The sequence below is a fragment of the Lampetra planeri genome, chromosome 59 (genome assembly GCF_965212315.1).
Source record: "Lampetra planeri chromosome 59, kcLamPlan1.2.h2, whole genome shotgun sequence".
Lineage (NCBI taxonomy): Eukaryota > Metazoa > Chordata > Hyperoartia > Petromyzontiformes > Petromyzontidae > Lampetra > Lampetra planeri.
The window spans coordinates 1111084-1127462 of record NC_136165.1 but is presented as its reverse complement, the minus strand read 5'-3'; the positions used below and the strand labels follow the sequence as shown (position 1 = coordinate 1127462).

General features: G+C 50.2%; 1 protein-coding gene across 1 annotated transcript; it reads left to right on the top strand.

Moving 5' to 3' along the window:
- Window positions 1-1312: 1312 nt before the first annotated feature.
- LOC144736198 (chondroitin sulfate synthase 1-like) lies at window positions 1313-14384 on the top strand. The gene is made up of 4 exons (XM_078618788.1): window positions 1313-2206; window positions 3639-3992; window positions 10297-10506; window positions 11610-14384. Exons 1-4 carry the CDS (start codon window positions 1691-1693, stop codon window positions 13290-13292), a joined length of 2763 nt encoding a protein of 920 aa, XP_078474914.1. The 5' UTR covers window positions 1313-1690; the 3' UTR covers window positions 13293-14384.
- The last annotated feature ends 1995 nt before the right edge of the window (window positions 14385-16379 follow it).

Below are 16379 nucleotides of genomic sequence, written 5' to 3'. Positions count from 1 at the left end.
TATTTCCGTGTCTGTGTTTTATCATTCATTCTTACCTGATGATGGTTGCTTGCGTCTCAATCGAAACGTCGTATTCTATTATTACAGTATTTGATTTTATTTCCTACGTGACTTTAGCGAAAGAACCAAAGAGTAATTCCTGCAGTCACGAAAGCTTCGAATCTAGATCATTATTGTTGCTGTTATAACTCTCGCAGTATTTATCTGGGCGGCCGCTGGATGCTAACCGCGGACCTCTGCAACAAGCGGCCGTGTCGCTGTCCGAGGCAAAGGTGCAGCCCTGCAATTGCTCGCTTCACTGCGAGCAGAAGGGCATCTATTGGAGGGTATTTGGCCTACTCTTCCACTCCGGCCGTATGTACGTCTTGGAATAGTTGGACGTTATCCGCACCTCCGATGGGCACGGTTGTGCTACGTACGGTGCGAAAGAAGTTCAACAGACATGCAATGCACACACAAAGAACCCCCGTATAGCCTTAACAGACTTTTGGGGCAAGTGTTATACCCACACTTTACCCCCCACACAAAACCTGGCGTGTGACTGGGGGAGGGAGGGAGGGGGGAGAGATAGAGGCCGTTGCGGTGTGGTGGGGTCTAGGAAACTTGTGCCATTGTTTCAGCTGCCGCGCCTGGAGATCGAAGCGACCGGCCGATTACGCAACTACAGTCTGACGTGAATCGGAATTAATCGATTATCGCCATTACTCCACGTACCTCTTCTTGGTTCTTTCGGTAAAGTCACGTAGAAGGGGAATAATACAATAATAAAAATAAAACATAATAAAATACAGTTCTCACGACGTTTCGGCCACAATGCAAGCAGCCGTCCTCAGGTGAAGAACAGGGCTGTTGGAAAGACAGCGTCCCAATGAACACCACCAAGCTTGGCAGCGTATATTTAAGCTGGGTAGGAGAGCGCCTTGACAAAGGAATTTAAATATCAACAGAGGAATTTAGCATATTTATGGTAAATGCAGACATGGGATTAGTCACTACTTGTGGAATGCGTAGGTGGTGGGGGGGTCTCAAAGTCATATTATGCTCGTGTTGTTTATGTAGGATTAGCAGTAATAAAGGGAGCAAGTAGGATTAGCAGTAATAAAGGGAGGGAAATTTTTATAGTAAGGAGCTGCAGCAGCCAAACCACCACGTAAAAAAACTAAAATATAAACTGCATCAATATCGATTTAAAGCTTTCGTGACTGCAGGGATTCATCTTTTTGGTTCTTTCAGTAAAGTCACGTAGAAGGGAAATAATAAAATAAAAATTACTTTATTAAATAAAAAATATTATTGTATTAAATATTAATTATTTTATTATGTAAATTTATTCTTATTTTATTATTTCCCTTCCACGTGACTTTACCGAAAGAACCAAGAAGATGCATCAATATCATCCACGTACGTTTAGAATCGATTTCCCGTAATCACCAGCAACGGGGAATCGACTTCGCTACCGCAGCCATCGCGAATCGATGGAATCGCATCGAGGTCCTGCAAACGCCCGCTATGGAGTAGCGGCAGCAGCGGCGGAGGCGGCAACCACCAGCGGCTCACGCCTCCTCACGGCAACAACGCATCCACACGCCCGATACGTGATGCGTGAGCCTCTAAGAGCCCGTGAAATCCACGCAACAACAACAACACCAACGATACAACGAGCAGGCGCGGGAGAAGGAACACATCGGCGATGAAGGCCCCATGTCCGCGGGGCCTACGGGCTTTCCTAAGCAGCCTGGCCGGGTTCGCGCTCGGATTCTCGGCAGCCACTTGGCTCTTCTCGCCCTGGGCAGCGCAGCGAGCCGGCAGTAGCGGCAGTGGCGTCGTTCCCACCGGGGGTCACTGCTGGTGGCAGGGCGGCTTCGGGCGAGGGGGAGCGCTACTTATGGGCGCCGGGAGAAGCGGCGCGTCGTCATTCTCGTTCGCCTTCTCCTTCCCATTCTCGTCGTCCTCCACCTCCCGGGAGGAGACGGAGTGGGGAGGAGCGCGGACCCGCAGCTTCGTCTACGTCGGGGTCATCACGGCGCACAAGTACCTGTCCACACGCGCCTGGGCCGCCTATCGAACTTGGGCCCCCACGGTGCCCGGCCGCGTGGAGTTCTTCACCAGCGACGGCTCCAGCACAGAGCTGCCCCTGCCGCTGGTGGCGCTGCCCGGCGTGGACGACGTCTACCCGCCGCAGAAGAAGTCGTTCATGATGCTGAAGGTACCTGCAGGAGGGTGGTGGTGGTGGTGGTGCTCGCAGACGCGGTGGTTAGACCAGAACAACACCACGACTGTCGACCCCCCCACCCCTCTCTCTCTCTTATCAGTGCCCCTCAGAGGTCGCAAACGGGTTTTGATTCCTTACCCGTACCCGGCCGCACCAGGGTCGCAAACGGATACCCGTACCCTACCCGATACCCGGCTACCCGTACCCGGCCGGGTATCGAATAGGGTACGGGTACCCGATTGCGACCTCTGGGATGAAGCCATGTTGCAGGCGCGGGTGGGTTCATTCTAGGAACTTGAATTGTGAGAAGAGACAAGACGTTGGGAAATGAGTGACATACGGTTTCCACTGCTGGATTGTATTGTTTCCGCTTGAGGACGACCGCTTGTGTTGCGATCGAAACGTGGGGATTTATTTTGTGTTCTACCTACGCGACTTTACCGAAATAACTAAAGAGTATGGATTCCTGCAGTCATGAAAGCTTTAAATCAAGACCAGACCCTTACCCCGTGCTCCTAACAAATCTCAACGTATATCATACAAAGTCACCATCACAAGGGAGAAACACAAACAAATAGACGAAACAATGTTGCCCGTATTGAAACGGCTGTGCGCCGTATGGACCTGAAAACGCAATTTCCCCTGTACAAGAATACGGGGTAAACCGTATGGGTTGACAGGTATGATCATACAACAACAAATATAACAAAATATATTACCAGGTAGGTAGGTGAGGGTCCCACTGAGCAATGTAGTTGTTTTTCAGAAGCGACCTGGCCATCAGAAATCATAGCTGCTCAACGAAGTGGGCTTATCATCACGTGGAAATGTATAGCAGCAGCCAAATACAGGTAGTCCTCTCCTTACGATGGAGATGTGTTACGACGACCCCATCGTAAGTCAAAAATATCGTGAGTCGAAGATGGCCTAGCCTACCCAGGAGTCTTAAAGAATGGTGATCATTTCTAAATGTGGAAGTAAAAACCAGAGGACCCGGAGAAAAATCCACACGGCCACAATGAAAGAGAGAGATATGCAAACTCCAGATATACAGCAGGCGTCAGGGTCGGGATCGAACTCACGACCTCCTGTATACCATGCAAGGGAGTTAATATCTGTTAAACTCTTTAACTTAACTTTCCCGCTCGCGACCCAATCAATAACATTGGCGGCGAATATTTGCACCGGTGCTAGACCTCCCCTAGGTCGACTCAGCTTGAATGGGTACCTGGCGTGGGTGTGCAAACATTCAGCGCTGGGGAGATGAAGGCAGCCGGGCGGGTGTAGTGCTGGCGACCCACCCCCCTCGTGTGCCGTGCCGGCCTTCATAGGTGCTATTCGCTGACAGCACTTTCCCCCTAAGTCTGTTAAGGTTATGGGGGCGGGCGAGGATCTTTGTCTCTGTGTTTCTCTTGCGCGTGCGCAGTACATGCACGACCACTACCTGGACCAATTCGAGTGGTTCGTGCGTGCCGACGACGACGCCTACATTCGCGGGGATCGCCTCGAGCAGTTCCTGCGCCGCCTCAACAGCAGCGAGCCGCACTACCTGGGCCAGACGGGGCTGGGCACCACCGAGGAGCTGGGCAAGCTGGCGCTGGAGCCCGGCGAGAACTTCTGCATGGGTGGCCCGGGAATGGTGTTCAGCCGGGAGGCGCTTAGGAGGCTGGCGCCCAATGTGGGGCCGTGCCTGCGCGAGATGCACACGGGGCACGAGGACGTGGAGGTGGGGCGGTGCGTGCGGAGGTTCGCCGACACGCAGTGCGTGTGGTCCTACGAGGTGAGTGAGTTGGGTGAGCGGGTGCGAAATGGTGAGTTTGTGGTTGAGTGATTTGCTGGGTGGGTGATTGAATGGATGGGTAAGTAAATACTTGGATGGTTGGTGGGTGAGTGAATCTGTGAGTAAAGTGGATAGGTGGGTGGGAGAATACGTGAGTGGGTGGGTAGGTGTATGAGTGGGTGAAGTGAGTAGTTGAAATGAGTGGGTGGTTGAGTGAGTGGGTGAGTGCTTGAGTGGATGAGTGCTTTGTTGAGTTGGATATTTTAATAAGCGAATAGATGGGTGGGTGAGTAGGTGAGTGAATGAGTTACCGAGTGGGAATCGGCGACAGAAGGGTGAATTGTTTTTTGGGGTGTAACATGCTAGCCAATCAAACACCAGCTCCACACTTAGCAATAAGAATACTCGCCATCCAGACTCTAGCCTGACCTGACACGGCATCGTTCTGCCTTCCTCCAGCAATGGAATAAAAAAGCATGAACATTTTTTTGTATTACTATTGTTACATGCGTTTAAGCTGAATAGAACTACGCTCTAAATTTTCGTGCTCGGCAAGGCCCCCTAGTCTCGATGGTTTTGCTCCTGCCAATAACATCTGGCAATGTAACAGCATTAATTTGATGGACATTGCTGATGAGACCCAGATGGGGTCGAAACCAGTCCACGTTTTTTATTCGTAAACAAATGTTTGTCACGAAACATGACTCCGGAAGGCCCAAACAGGCTGATGGATGAGAGATAAATAAATACTTGGGTTTTTTGTTGTTAATGAAGAGAGATGTACTTTTGTCTGTTCGTTTGAATCTCCGTTCTCTTGCGCTGACGAGCTTACATGGGCAGATCCACAAGTTTGACAACCTCAAACATTTCAGCATCAGCCGAATAGTTCCACACGTGGTGCCACATATGGTGCCACTTCGAAAGTGGTTTTAGAAAAATATGGATTATTCATGGAATAACTCATTGGTTTAATGCATACGCGAATCATAATGCCTGATCGCCATCACAGCGGAGATGAAAGCCAGTTTGTCTGAGTGCTTCTAAACACCATTGTACTTTGTGTGCATTCCTCCTTAGTGAAAAAAACGTGGAAGCAATCATTTATTCTATTCCAACTATAGTCCAGATTTGTTGACATCATCAGACATGGTCAATCCACTGCTAGTTGGAGCCCCCCCCCCCCTACCCAGCACTGGTTGTATGGATCGTAGTGGTTGCCTGGCATCCTTCACTAAAGCAGGTCGGTGCGGGTTGATGACCGGTTCAGATATCAGACATCATTCACCACTGATGTCAGCCGTGGCGTAGGAATCAAACTCGGCCGCTGGGTTCATAGTGCAGTGCGCGCACCACCGTGCCGTCCCTTCCACCCCTGACACACTTTACCGACGTCTACAAAAAAAACCACCACCACGATACACACTTTACGATTATACTCCTCGACTGCTGACGCCCACTGGCGCGCGCCGAGGCGCCCGACACCTCGACCGCTGGCAAAAAATGTAGCCTCTCGCCGAAACGCGTTAAATCTGCCAGCGCGTTCCTGACAGCGCATGCCAGCGGTGCCCCACTTGGGCTGGCGCCTGCTTCGCCTTCCATGGCCACACTTGAAAGATTTTATCCTTTGCTCCCCCGTATGTACTGTATATGTATGTATGTCGAATTTCTTTCGCACCCATCGGCCGCACGGCGTCATTTCAGCGGCGTTGGCTCAACACAAGCAACACTGGACAGGTTTGATTGTGCGGAATTTGTTTTTGTCCTTGGTAAAAAAAAAAAATCTTGAGAACCCGGACAAAACTATGTGTTTGTTGAAATTCTTTCGCACCCGTACGTAGTCAACCGTGCTAACAAAATTGAACACAAAGCAGTTCTAAAGAAATTAGATTGTCAATCTATATTTAAAAGGGCATAGCTCCAGTGGCTTCCTAATGTGGGAAGGGAAGAGTTCCAGACGGCCGCAGAAGCGCGCATGAAAGCACGCGATGCGATGACCACCGTCTCTGTTCGATGGTTAGCCAAAAGCCGCTGCGTGGCTGACCGGGTACGTACGGTGCGAAAGAAGTGGTACATACATAGTTTGCGCGATGAATTATGCCCCTTGACGAGATCAGTAAGTTCTTTAGGTGAAATTCTACTGCTTGAGCTCAACTGTAAACATGACATTGTTTAAAGGGGGAGGGGGTGACATAGAACCAAAACTCAGGGGTGTACTCCACAGTCAATGTTAAACACTAGAGGAATGTTAAACAGTTTATACTTGGTTTCTTTTGGCTCGTCTTGTGCAGTTGTAATGTCAATGAGAGCGATAATCCCTCCACCATCTAACCTATGTGTGTCTGTATGTTGAACTTATTTCGCACCGTATGTGGCCAACCTCTGCGAATTGGTGTTGCGGGGGAAGGACAACAAACTAGACACAAAAAGCAGACAAAGACAAACAAAAAAAGTTGGCAGATGGGTCATGTGCCAATTGATTTGTATTCTTACAGCAAACCGGCATTTTACAAAAGTGAGCAAATTCGACATTTTTGTAACTGCGTGGTTTTTCTGATGTCTTCAAGGCCACCTACTTGAGGGACCCGGATTAGAAAGCGCATTCACTCGAGATGTGAGCTCTGGCTACCCTACCTGACCATTCTGGGTGTACTCTTCAGCGAAACGTCGTACTAAAACTGCCCAATTCCCCTTCGCTTTCCAAAAGCGAAACAAAAAAGCCAGTTGGTAAATGTGTCCGGGTTTACAACCTGGCCGTATCGGCTGGCCACAGCTCAAATTGACATCGTACCGACACCGTCTGACCCAAACAAAAACACCCCCTAAGTGTGTGAATGTTAAACGCTCCACAGGATTGGTCATGGTTACGATCTGCTTTTGTCAAGCATGCCTTCGGCTGTAACGCATCACACTAAAGAATTTGACAAATCCATTTCTTCTCCATTGTCTGTGCAGAAGGACATCTGCCCGACAATGTCGATACTGTACGCGTAGATTATCTTTCTTTTCGCCGAAAATTTTTTTTGGCAGTTTGACCCACACATGATAGCAATCTCAAGTTTCCCCATGCATAAGAAGTCTGTTTCGGAATGGGGCATTTGACGCCAGGGGTTTTCCTGGAAATATTCATCGATCCCTTTGTCTAACAAATGTCCAACTGTACAGAAAGACAACTGACTGATACGCCGATACTCTACGCCTAGATTTGTTTTCTTTTCGCCTAAAAATATATTTTGGCAGTTTGACCGACACACGATACTGAGCCCAAGTTTCCCCCCATGCATAAGAAGTCAGTTTCATAACGAGGCATTTGTCACCAGAGGTTTTTTTCCTGGCAATGATCATGATCCAGATGCTTTCCAAAAAAGCACCGCTGTCTCTTCCAAGTTGGAAGCAACAGCGGCTGCGGGTGGTGGCAGCAGTGGTTTGGGCCCATGCCCTCGCTGTCTGGCCAAAAAAATCTGCTTGCGAAATGTGGGAATGTGTCTGGCGGTGCCGAGATGACAATTCCACTTTTTACGCTCGCACAATACCAGCTGCGCCTTGCACAGCCTCGGGGAGATCCCAGCGTGTTTTTCCGCTGCAGAGAAGCCGTGCCGTGCCGTGCCGATGGTGTTGCGGGCAATGAACATGTTGAGACCGGTTCACGTGCAACTGTGAGCCATGGTCGGGAATGGAACCCAGATTTCTGGATTTGTAGTGCAGTGCTACTACCTATTAGAGCCCTTCGGGTGTATGTTGGTTTGTATGTTTTTGAACTCGCACCATACATAGCCAAGCGTGCTAATCGGAGGTGCGTGGGAAGGACAACACACTAAACACAAGCAGTGTAGAAATGAGTTTCAATCTAGAATGAGGTGACATCTGGTCCACATATTTGGGGCAGCACTTTCCCACTTGTCCTGTCGTTGAGAGCAATGTTTGCTGCATGATCCCACCTGATATTCATATCGAGAGCTGGAATCTAGCCATATTAAGTGCAAAGATACATTTTATGCAATGGCTTTTTTTGTACAGTCATCGGGTGGACCAGGCTGATATTTCTCAGCTCACAAAAAAAATTACACCCGGTTTAATCACACAAAGCTGAAACCTGGAATCAAACCTAGCATCTCAGGAGTGCCAGCTCAGCCCTCTAGCCTGAGCCACCCATCCTCTCGGACTTGGTCTATGAGCCAGATTGATTCATCTCATCCATAGTGTGTTGAACCACTACACTACAGGCCCAAACACTTTATCTTTCTGCCTTTTTCCCAAACACATTACTTAACTTAAAAATGTCCTCCCATCATCCCAAGTTCTGACAACCTTGCTCAGCTAAAGATATGTATTCACTCTTTCTCTATGTATGTTGAGCTTCTTTACATCGTTCTCATTCGAAATTTAAAAGAGCATAGCTGCAGTGGCTTTCTAATATCACAAAGGAAGAGCGTTCCAGACAGCCGCAGAAGCGCAACTGAAAGAGCGCGATGCAGTGAACGTCTTTGTTCGATGGATAGCCATCGATGGCTAGCCATCGAGCAGTGGATTGGATCTTTTCTGCAGGACAGGACCCAGCAGATGGCCTTGGGTCCCCATGTGTCCCCCCCTAGACCCTCCCCTCACGGTATCCCTCAGGGGTCAGTCTTATCTCCCCTTTTATTCAGTGCCTACGTTAGGCTGCTTGGAAGCTGTTATCCGAAGGCATGGGTTTCAGTGCCATCAGTAACGCCGATGACACCCAGATGTCTCCTTCTCAGGTAACCCAGCTGCAGCTCTCGCCTGCTTAACTCAACAGACTGTCTGGCAGAGGTAGCTGCATGGATGCAGCAGAACTGGCCTAGACGGAGCTGATGATTGTAGGGTCAGAAAGTCGGCTGAGGATGGGACAGGAGGGAGCTTGAGCCTCCATTAATTCATGGAGTTACGCCCTCTCCCTGTAACAGTGGCGCACAACCTAGGTGTATTGTTCAATCGTAGCCTGACCATGTGCCCTCATGTTGCAGCTGTGGCCAAAGTTGGGTTTTATCACCTGTGCTCCGAGGGCTACCTCTAGTGATCTCGAAACACTGGTTCACGCGCATCTGGATTATTGAAATGCTTTCTATGCCGAGCTGTTTTGTGAACCGGCTCAGAAACTACAGCTGGTGCAGAATGCGGCTGCTTTTATGCTTTAGACGTGTTAGCTGTTTCGAGCACGTCATACCAATCCTCCGTGATCTGCACTGGCTACCAGTCAGCTAACCGCATACAATTGAAGTTAGCTGTAATGACTTACAAAACTCAAAATAGGCTTGGTCCTCAGTACCTGCAGTCCCGTCAAGCCCTCCAGATGTCTGGTAGATACATAACCATGCGCTCTTCAGGCGAGGCCCTGGTAGCGCAACCTATAATTTTTTAATTCTGCGCTGGGCGGTAGTAGGTGCCTTCTCGAGTGTGGCGCCTAAGATGTGAAACTCTCTTCTACCGGCCCTCAGATTGGCTGCGAGCACTGAACAGTTCAGGAAACTCTGCAAGGCAAATTTTTTTTCTTTTAGCTTTTCCTTGTGTATGTCCCCTCATTTTGATATTTTTATACGTGTCTCGATTTTATGGGTAGGATGACTACATTCGTTTAATCAATACTTTAAAGTATTGCGATGCCCTCATAGTCGGGGCAGGTTTTTACGAAAATTGTTTTTTTTATAAATGAGCCAAAACCCGCGACTGCTTCTGCGAGGATGACCGGAGTTCGTGTGATGATGGTTTATGCTCCTCAACGAGAGCAGCGAGGTATTGCGGTTCATTTGTGGCAAGCGCTTTGTGTGTATTGAGTGTGACCTCACAATATATTAATTTGGCAACCGGAAGCCAATGCAGCTCGGCGAGCACCGGACAGTCGAGCCGTTTATTGCTCACCGCCAGAGGTCGCAACCGGGTACCCGATACCCGTACCCTACCCGATACCCGGCTACCCGTACCCGGCCGGGTACGAGTACGGGTACCCGTTTGCGACCCTGGTGCGGCCAGGTACGGGTACGGGTAGGCCGTGAGTCACTGGTGAGTAACTGTTTGTCACTCATTTCCCAACGTCTTGTCTCTTCCCACAATTCAAGTTCCTAGAATCAACCCACCCGCGCCTGCAACATGGCTTCATCCCAGAGGTCGCAATCAGGTACCCGATACCCGTACCTGGCCGGGTACGGGTAGGGTACGGGTACGGCCGGGTACGGGTACCCGTTTGCGACCCTGGTGCGGCCGGGTACGGGTAAGGAATCAAAACCCGTTTGCGACCTCTGCTCACCGCCCTCACCGCCATGTCTACGCCATTTCGCCACTCCCACCGCAGATGCAGCAGCTGTTCTACGAGCACTACGAGCGCAACAAGCGCGGCTACATCCAAGATCTGCCGGCGAGCAAACTGCACCGCGCCATCACCCTGCACCCCAACAAGCGCCCCGCGTACCAGTACCGCCTGCACTCGCTGCTGCTCGCTTCACGTGCCCAAGAGCTGCGCCACAAGACCATCGAGCTGCACCGGCAGATTCTACAGACTGCGGTGAGACGGGGTGGAGGGTACGGTCTTCGGCACGTGCCAAGTTGCACCCATCATTGTAACATCTATTAAAAAAAAACGACACCTAATGTGTGTATATGTATCGATTTAAAGCTTTCGTGACTGCAGGGATTCATCTTCTTGGTTCTTTCGGTGAAGTCACGTAGAAGGGAAATAATTAATAACGTAGAAGGGAAATAATAAAATAATAAAGCTTAAATATACGCTGCCAAGCGTGGTGGTGTTCATTCAGACGCTGTCTTTCCGACAGACCTGTTCTTCACCTGAGGACGGCTGCTTGCATTGTGGCCGAAACGTCGTGAGAATAATTGTATTATGTTTTATTTTTATTATTTTATCATTTCCCTTCTACGTGACTTTACCGAAAGAACCAAGAAGATGTGTATATGTATATAAAAAATATACGCACGGTAAGTCCTTGCTTAACGCGTGGTGTTCACACAACGCGTTTTGTCTATAACGCGTCTCTTGTACGAGGTAACACGTGAAATGCGTGCACCGTTATAATGCGGTTTCTTCATGGTCGACGATGAACTACTTTCTTGAGCTGCACAGCTGAGCGACACAGTGATACAGTACGCGGAATGATACAGCACAGCAGCAGCGTACCCTCCGTTATTTGCCCCGCCATCTCACTGCATATGCGTAGTAGTACATCGGCAAACTTTATCGTTGTGTTATTTATGCGGAAATATTTTCGTTAAAACGCGTTTTTCGCACAGCGCAGCACTTTTTTCAGTAACGCATCTACCGCGTTAAATGAGGACCTTGCCGTTTTAGGGCTGTTTTCGATTAATTGTAAATTCAGTTTCTTCAGTTCACTCCCTGAATCTTCAATTTATTTCCGAGCGGCTGCATTTCAGTAATTTCATCATTTATCACAGAGTTGTCTTCAGTTTTTGTCGAGATGTAAAAAAAATCAGTTCCTGAAGCTGCCAGTGCGTGGAGCGCGTAACATCAGACGGCACGGCGCGCTTCACGCGGTACGACGCGGAAGCACGGCGGAGAGAGGCGCGTTGAGTTTGTATTCATTAAAACGTTATTATTTTATCTTACCCGACGCTCTTATCCGCTGGCACCTGCAGACGGAGGCTCAGCAGCTGCTCGATAATGGCGGCGACGACGAAGCCAGCGCCGCCTTGGACGTGTCGTCAGAGGACCGGCGCCTTGGCGCCTCGCCCTCCTTCATGCGCTTCCACCCGCGCGACCGCCAGCACGTGCTCGAGTGGGACTTCTTCACCGGCACGCACCTGTGGTCAGCGCGCGCCGGCGCCCAGGGCCCCCGCCAAGCCCTGAGCGGCGGCGCCCTCCGTTCGGCGCTTGACGGCACCGTCGTGGCCCAGCTCATGGAAATGATCGACGCCCGCGCTAGGGCGCGCCGGCGAGCCATCGATTTCCGCGAAATCCTGTACGGCTATGCGCGCGTCAACCCGCTGCACGGCGCCGACTACGTGCTGGACGTCCTCATGACGTACCGCCGCAGTGAGGGCAAGCGCGCCGCCGTGCCGGTGCGCCGCCACGCCTACCTGCAGCAGACGTTCGGCCGCGCCGAATTCGCCGAGGAGCGCGAGATGCAAGCCGCCGAGTTCGCCGCGGCCGTGGACGCTAGTGCCGCCGCCGCAGCTGCCGCCGCTTCGGCCGACGGCGGCGGTATCGCCGGCGGTAATGCCGGCGACGGTTCCTTGCTCGCGGTGAAGCTATCGAACTCGCTCGGGCTCTTCGCGCCGTTCGGCCGCACCCCCGTTGAGGCGGTGCTGGCGGCCGCCGGGCCCAGCCGGGAGAGGATCCACATGCTGGTGCCGCTGGCCGGGCGGTACAAGGCGTTCGTCAGGTTCATGGAGAACTTTGAGCGCGTGTGCCTGGCTCGCCCGCAGAACATCAAGCTGGTGCTGCTGCTGTTTCGCCCTTCGAGCGACGACGGCGGCGGCGGCGACGGGGACGCGGTGGGAAGACCTGAGGCACTGGTAGAGGAGTACCGCCGGCGCTACCCGAAGGCGGAGATAGAGGTGCTGAGCGTGACCGGGCCTTTTTCGCGAGGCCTGGCTCTGGAGGTGGGGTCGTCGCAGTTTCCCGGCGATGCCCTCCTCTTCTTCTGCGACGTTGACCTGGCTTTCACAGCCGACGCCCTGCAGCGCTGCCGGGACAACGCTGGTCGCGTCGATCCCACCACCGGCAGCGCCAACGACGACGGGAGGGTTGGCCAAGTCTACTTCCCTGTCATCTTCAGCCAGTACGATCCGCGCATCGTCCACTCTGGTGGCGGCCGCTCGCCCACGAGCGACGACGGCGACGGCCGCCACGACGACGACCCCTTCGACTTCTCCGATCGCGCCGGAATGTGGCGCGCGTTCGGCTACGGCATCGCCTGCCTGCATCGCGCCGACCTGGCCCGTGCCGGCGGTTTCGACACATCGATTACGGGCTGGGGACTCGAGGACGTCGACTTGTTCGGCAAGGTGGTGGCGGCTCGTGCCGGCGGCGTTTCCGGTGGCGGGCTAGCCGTGTTCCGCAGCCCGGACCCCGGCGTGGCTCACCTCCACCACGAGGTGCGGTGCGACCCGGCGTTGGAGCCGAGGCAGCTGCGCATGTGCCGCAACTCGAAGGCGTCGACGTTGGGATCGGCGAGGCAGCTGGCGCACACGTGGCTGGCGCACGCCGAAGCCGCCGCCGTCGCCGCTGGGGAAGACGAAGGAGGGGGACGGGGGCCGGGGAGGTTGGGCCCGACAGCCACCGACGTTGGCGGCGGCGACGGTGCCGCGAGTCGATAACTGCAAGCGCCGGCGCGTTAAATCGATTTCCTCGGCGGCGCCATCGTCGTACAACAGATGGGCGCGTGCTGGTAGGGGGTGGGAGTGGGGGGTGAGCAATGGCGGCCGTTGGATTTCAACGGAGTTAGGCCAAACATCCCAAAGTAGCAGGACACTCATGAAGACTTGAGACTCGGCCAGGCTTTACTGGTAAATAGTTGATATTATAATTAAACTGTAAAAATGAATACACATGAAAGTTTTCCTGGGCCCATATATATATTTTTTATCAATTTGGGTCGGACTATTTATATTTCATAGTGACGTCGTTTCCTGTGCCGATGTGGCGCACTCATTTCATTAAAACCACATCGGCGAGAGGTCAGAACGCGGGGATAGCACCAGAGATTCCTGAACGCAAATGCAGATTTCAGCTGCCTGTTCTTTTAAGGCAGGTTTCTCAAGTGTAGCCAGCTTATCGCCCTCAGCCTGATCATCAGCGACTCGCAGAGACCCTTAATCTGACTAAATTTCAGCTCTGAGATTTAAAAAAATATCCGTTCGAACATCATGCAACGAACATTACTCTGTGGCAGGACAGGTGGGAAAGTGCTGCCGCTTAACGTGTGCACTTTTAAGGGATCTCGGAAGTCGTTTCGATATCTGCATCTGCGACTCTGAATAGCTTATATCAATGTGTAACAAAAATGATTTTTTTTTGTTCCTGGGTAGTGTTACTTTCTAATTGCTTATGCCTCAAAAGTACAGAAAATGGCTATTATTGCCCACAAACTTTGCTTTTGTGACCAGGACAGTGATATTTTGAAATTTACCTATTTTTCAATGAAAAATCGTGTGCATTTGTGTCATTCCTTCACATAAAGTCCTGGTAACAAAAGCTACGTTTTCTATACTTTTGAGGCAAAAGCAAATAACACTACCCAGGAACAAAAATCGTGTTACATAGTGAATTATTGGGCTGATGACTTGACACCAAAAGCACAATTTGGATAAAATTGACAAACAAATGAAGAATATAAGCTCCAAAATTGCTTGTCCGTGGACGTTTCATCGGTAATTACGCCGAGCCAAAATACACAACCAAAAGCTGAACTTTGTGCATTGAACTGAATGAAGTACATTTCATTTCTTTAACTTTTAAGTTAACTGCCTGTCGCTTGCGTACCGTGTTTTTTTTATACATTTGCACATTTATGTTAATTGTAGCGTTAAAAGCATTATTGCCATACACGTAAGATGTGTAACAATTCATCGACTCATCGATAACTATCAATTAATAAAAATAAAACAATAAAAATCACGACGTTTCGAAGGCAACACAAGCTTCCGTCTTCAGGTTTTCACCTGAAGGCAACACAAGCTTCCGGCGTCAGGTTTTCACCTGAAGACGGAAGCTTGTGTTGCCTTCGAAACGTCGTGATTTTTATTGTTTTTATTTTTATTAATTTTAATTTCATTTTTAACTTACGTGACTTTACCGAAATAACTAAGAGTATGAATCCTTGCAGTCACGAAAGCTTCAAATCTAGAACTATCAATTATTAAGCTTTTCCTAAGGTGCTTGATAGACATCAAATCACGCGCGTTAGAATCGACACAAAAGATTCCTAAATAGATATTTTTTTACATTGCGATGCACGAGCTCTATCAAGGTCTGTCGTGGCGAAGTAGGCAAACAACCTAAATAATTGACACCGCACGGGGAAGAGTCATCCCTGGGTGGAACGGTGACACAGCGGTTACAACACCGCACTACGAACCCAGCGGTCCGAGTTCCAATTACCAGCCTTCGGAGTTCCATACCTGGCCACGGCTAATATCGGTGGCGAGTGATCTTGGATGGGTCCCGAATGCCACTCCAGTGCTGCAAGAGCTCTCTTTCTTCACCGACGTGTCCATGCCTCCATTATATATATTTTTTATCGTTGTTATATTTACATCAGTTTCACGTGATGCCTATAATCCACTGGATATGTGAAAAATAGCTTTGTTGCTCATCGGATTCCTCCAGTATAAAAATAAATATTCTGATTCACTGAAGGCGCTCTATTTGCTAGTGTTAGAAAAATAAGGGTTCGCGATAGTGAAAAGGGGAGAATAGTTACATTCCGGATTTTTTGGGAGTAAACATTTTATCGAGTCTGGCTCTGTGAGCCTCGGGCAAAAGGTGTGTGAAGGTGCATCGATAAAATTTGTATTTATTCTTACGCTCGTGATGTCGCATCACGATTGAGAGAATTTTATGATTTACTATCCGTACAAAGAATACGCGAACTCTATGCTGTTACATCTAGGGTAATGGGGAAAACAGAACTAAATGACAGATTAAAAAAAGTAAAACACATTTTTAGATACAGATGTGTTTATTATACACCGTCTGTGACCAAATGACCCAGAATGCACGCGATCTTCATCATATTTCAGATGCCAAGCAGGTTTGAGCCTGGAAAGTGCTTTGGATTGGTGACCGCCATGCATAACAGTTAGAAGCTGTGGAGCCATTTTGGGCAATGCAGCATAAGCTATTGCAGCATAAGCTATTGTCATTCAGTAATATAACCCCAGTTTACATGGGGGGGGGGGGGGGGGGGTGCGTTCCTGAAAGGTGCGAAGACGAATACCGAAACGACCTAAATCAAAGCGATGTACAGGGTAGCTAGAGGCGACGTGTGGGTGTGAGGTTGAGGCGACAAAAATCGGGCGTTGGTATTCATAATGACGACGTAAAGGGGGGGGGGGGGGGGGGAAGATGTACATTGGGGTATTATTGTGCTCTTCTACGCTCCTTCACCAACACTCCCCACCTTCACCAACCTGCACTGACCAGCGTGGTGAAGTATGGTCAAATAACTCTCCACAACTCACGCGGCTCTCATGCAGCATTGGATTCACAAGTGCTGCTGTACAAGTTGCAAAGTGTTGCTGTAAACGCTGCGGCCACAGGCCGGCCGGGGTTAGTTCACGCAACTCCCCAAAACAGCTAAAAGGTGCCGTTTTATTCCGCTTTGTTAATGTCTATACCTCAGCAGATGAGAATGGCCCATTGCAGATTCAACTGTGAACCTCGGCTTAAGTTTAGCTCCTCGA

What these genes read in the sequence shown, in the direction of transcription:
- LOC144736198 (XM_078618788.1), top strand. Translation starts at nt 1,691, where the DNA reads ATGAAGGCCCCATGTCCGCGGGGCCTACGGGCTTTCCTAAGCAGCCTG. An exon ending in AGTCGTTCATGATGCTGAAG is followed by an intron (nt 2,207 to 3,638) that starts GTACCTGCAGGA and finishes GCGCGTGCGCAG; the next exon opens with TACATGCACGACCACTACCT. An exon ending in GGCAGATTCTACAGACTGCG is followed by an intron (nt 10,507 to 11,609) that starts GTGAGACGGGGT and finishes TGGCACCTGCAG; the next exon opens with ACGGAGGCTCAGCAGCTGCT.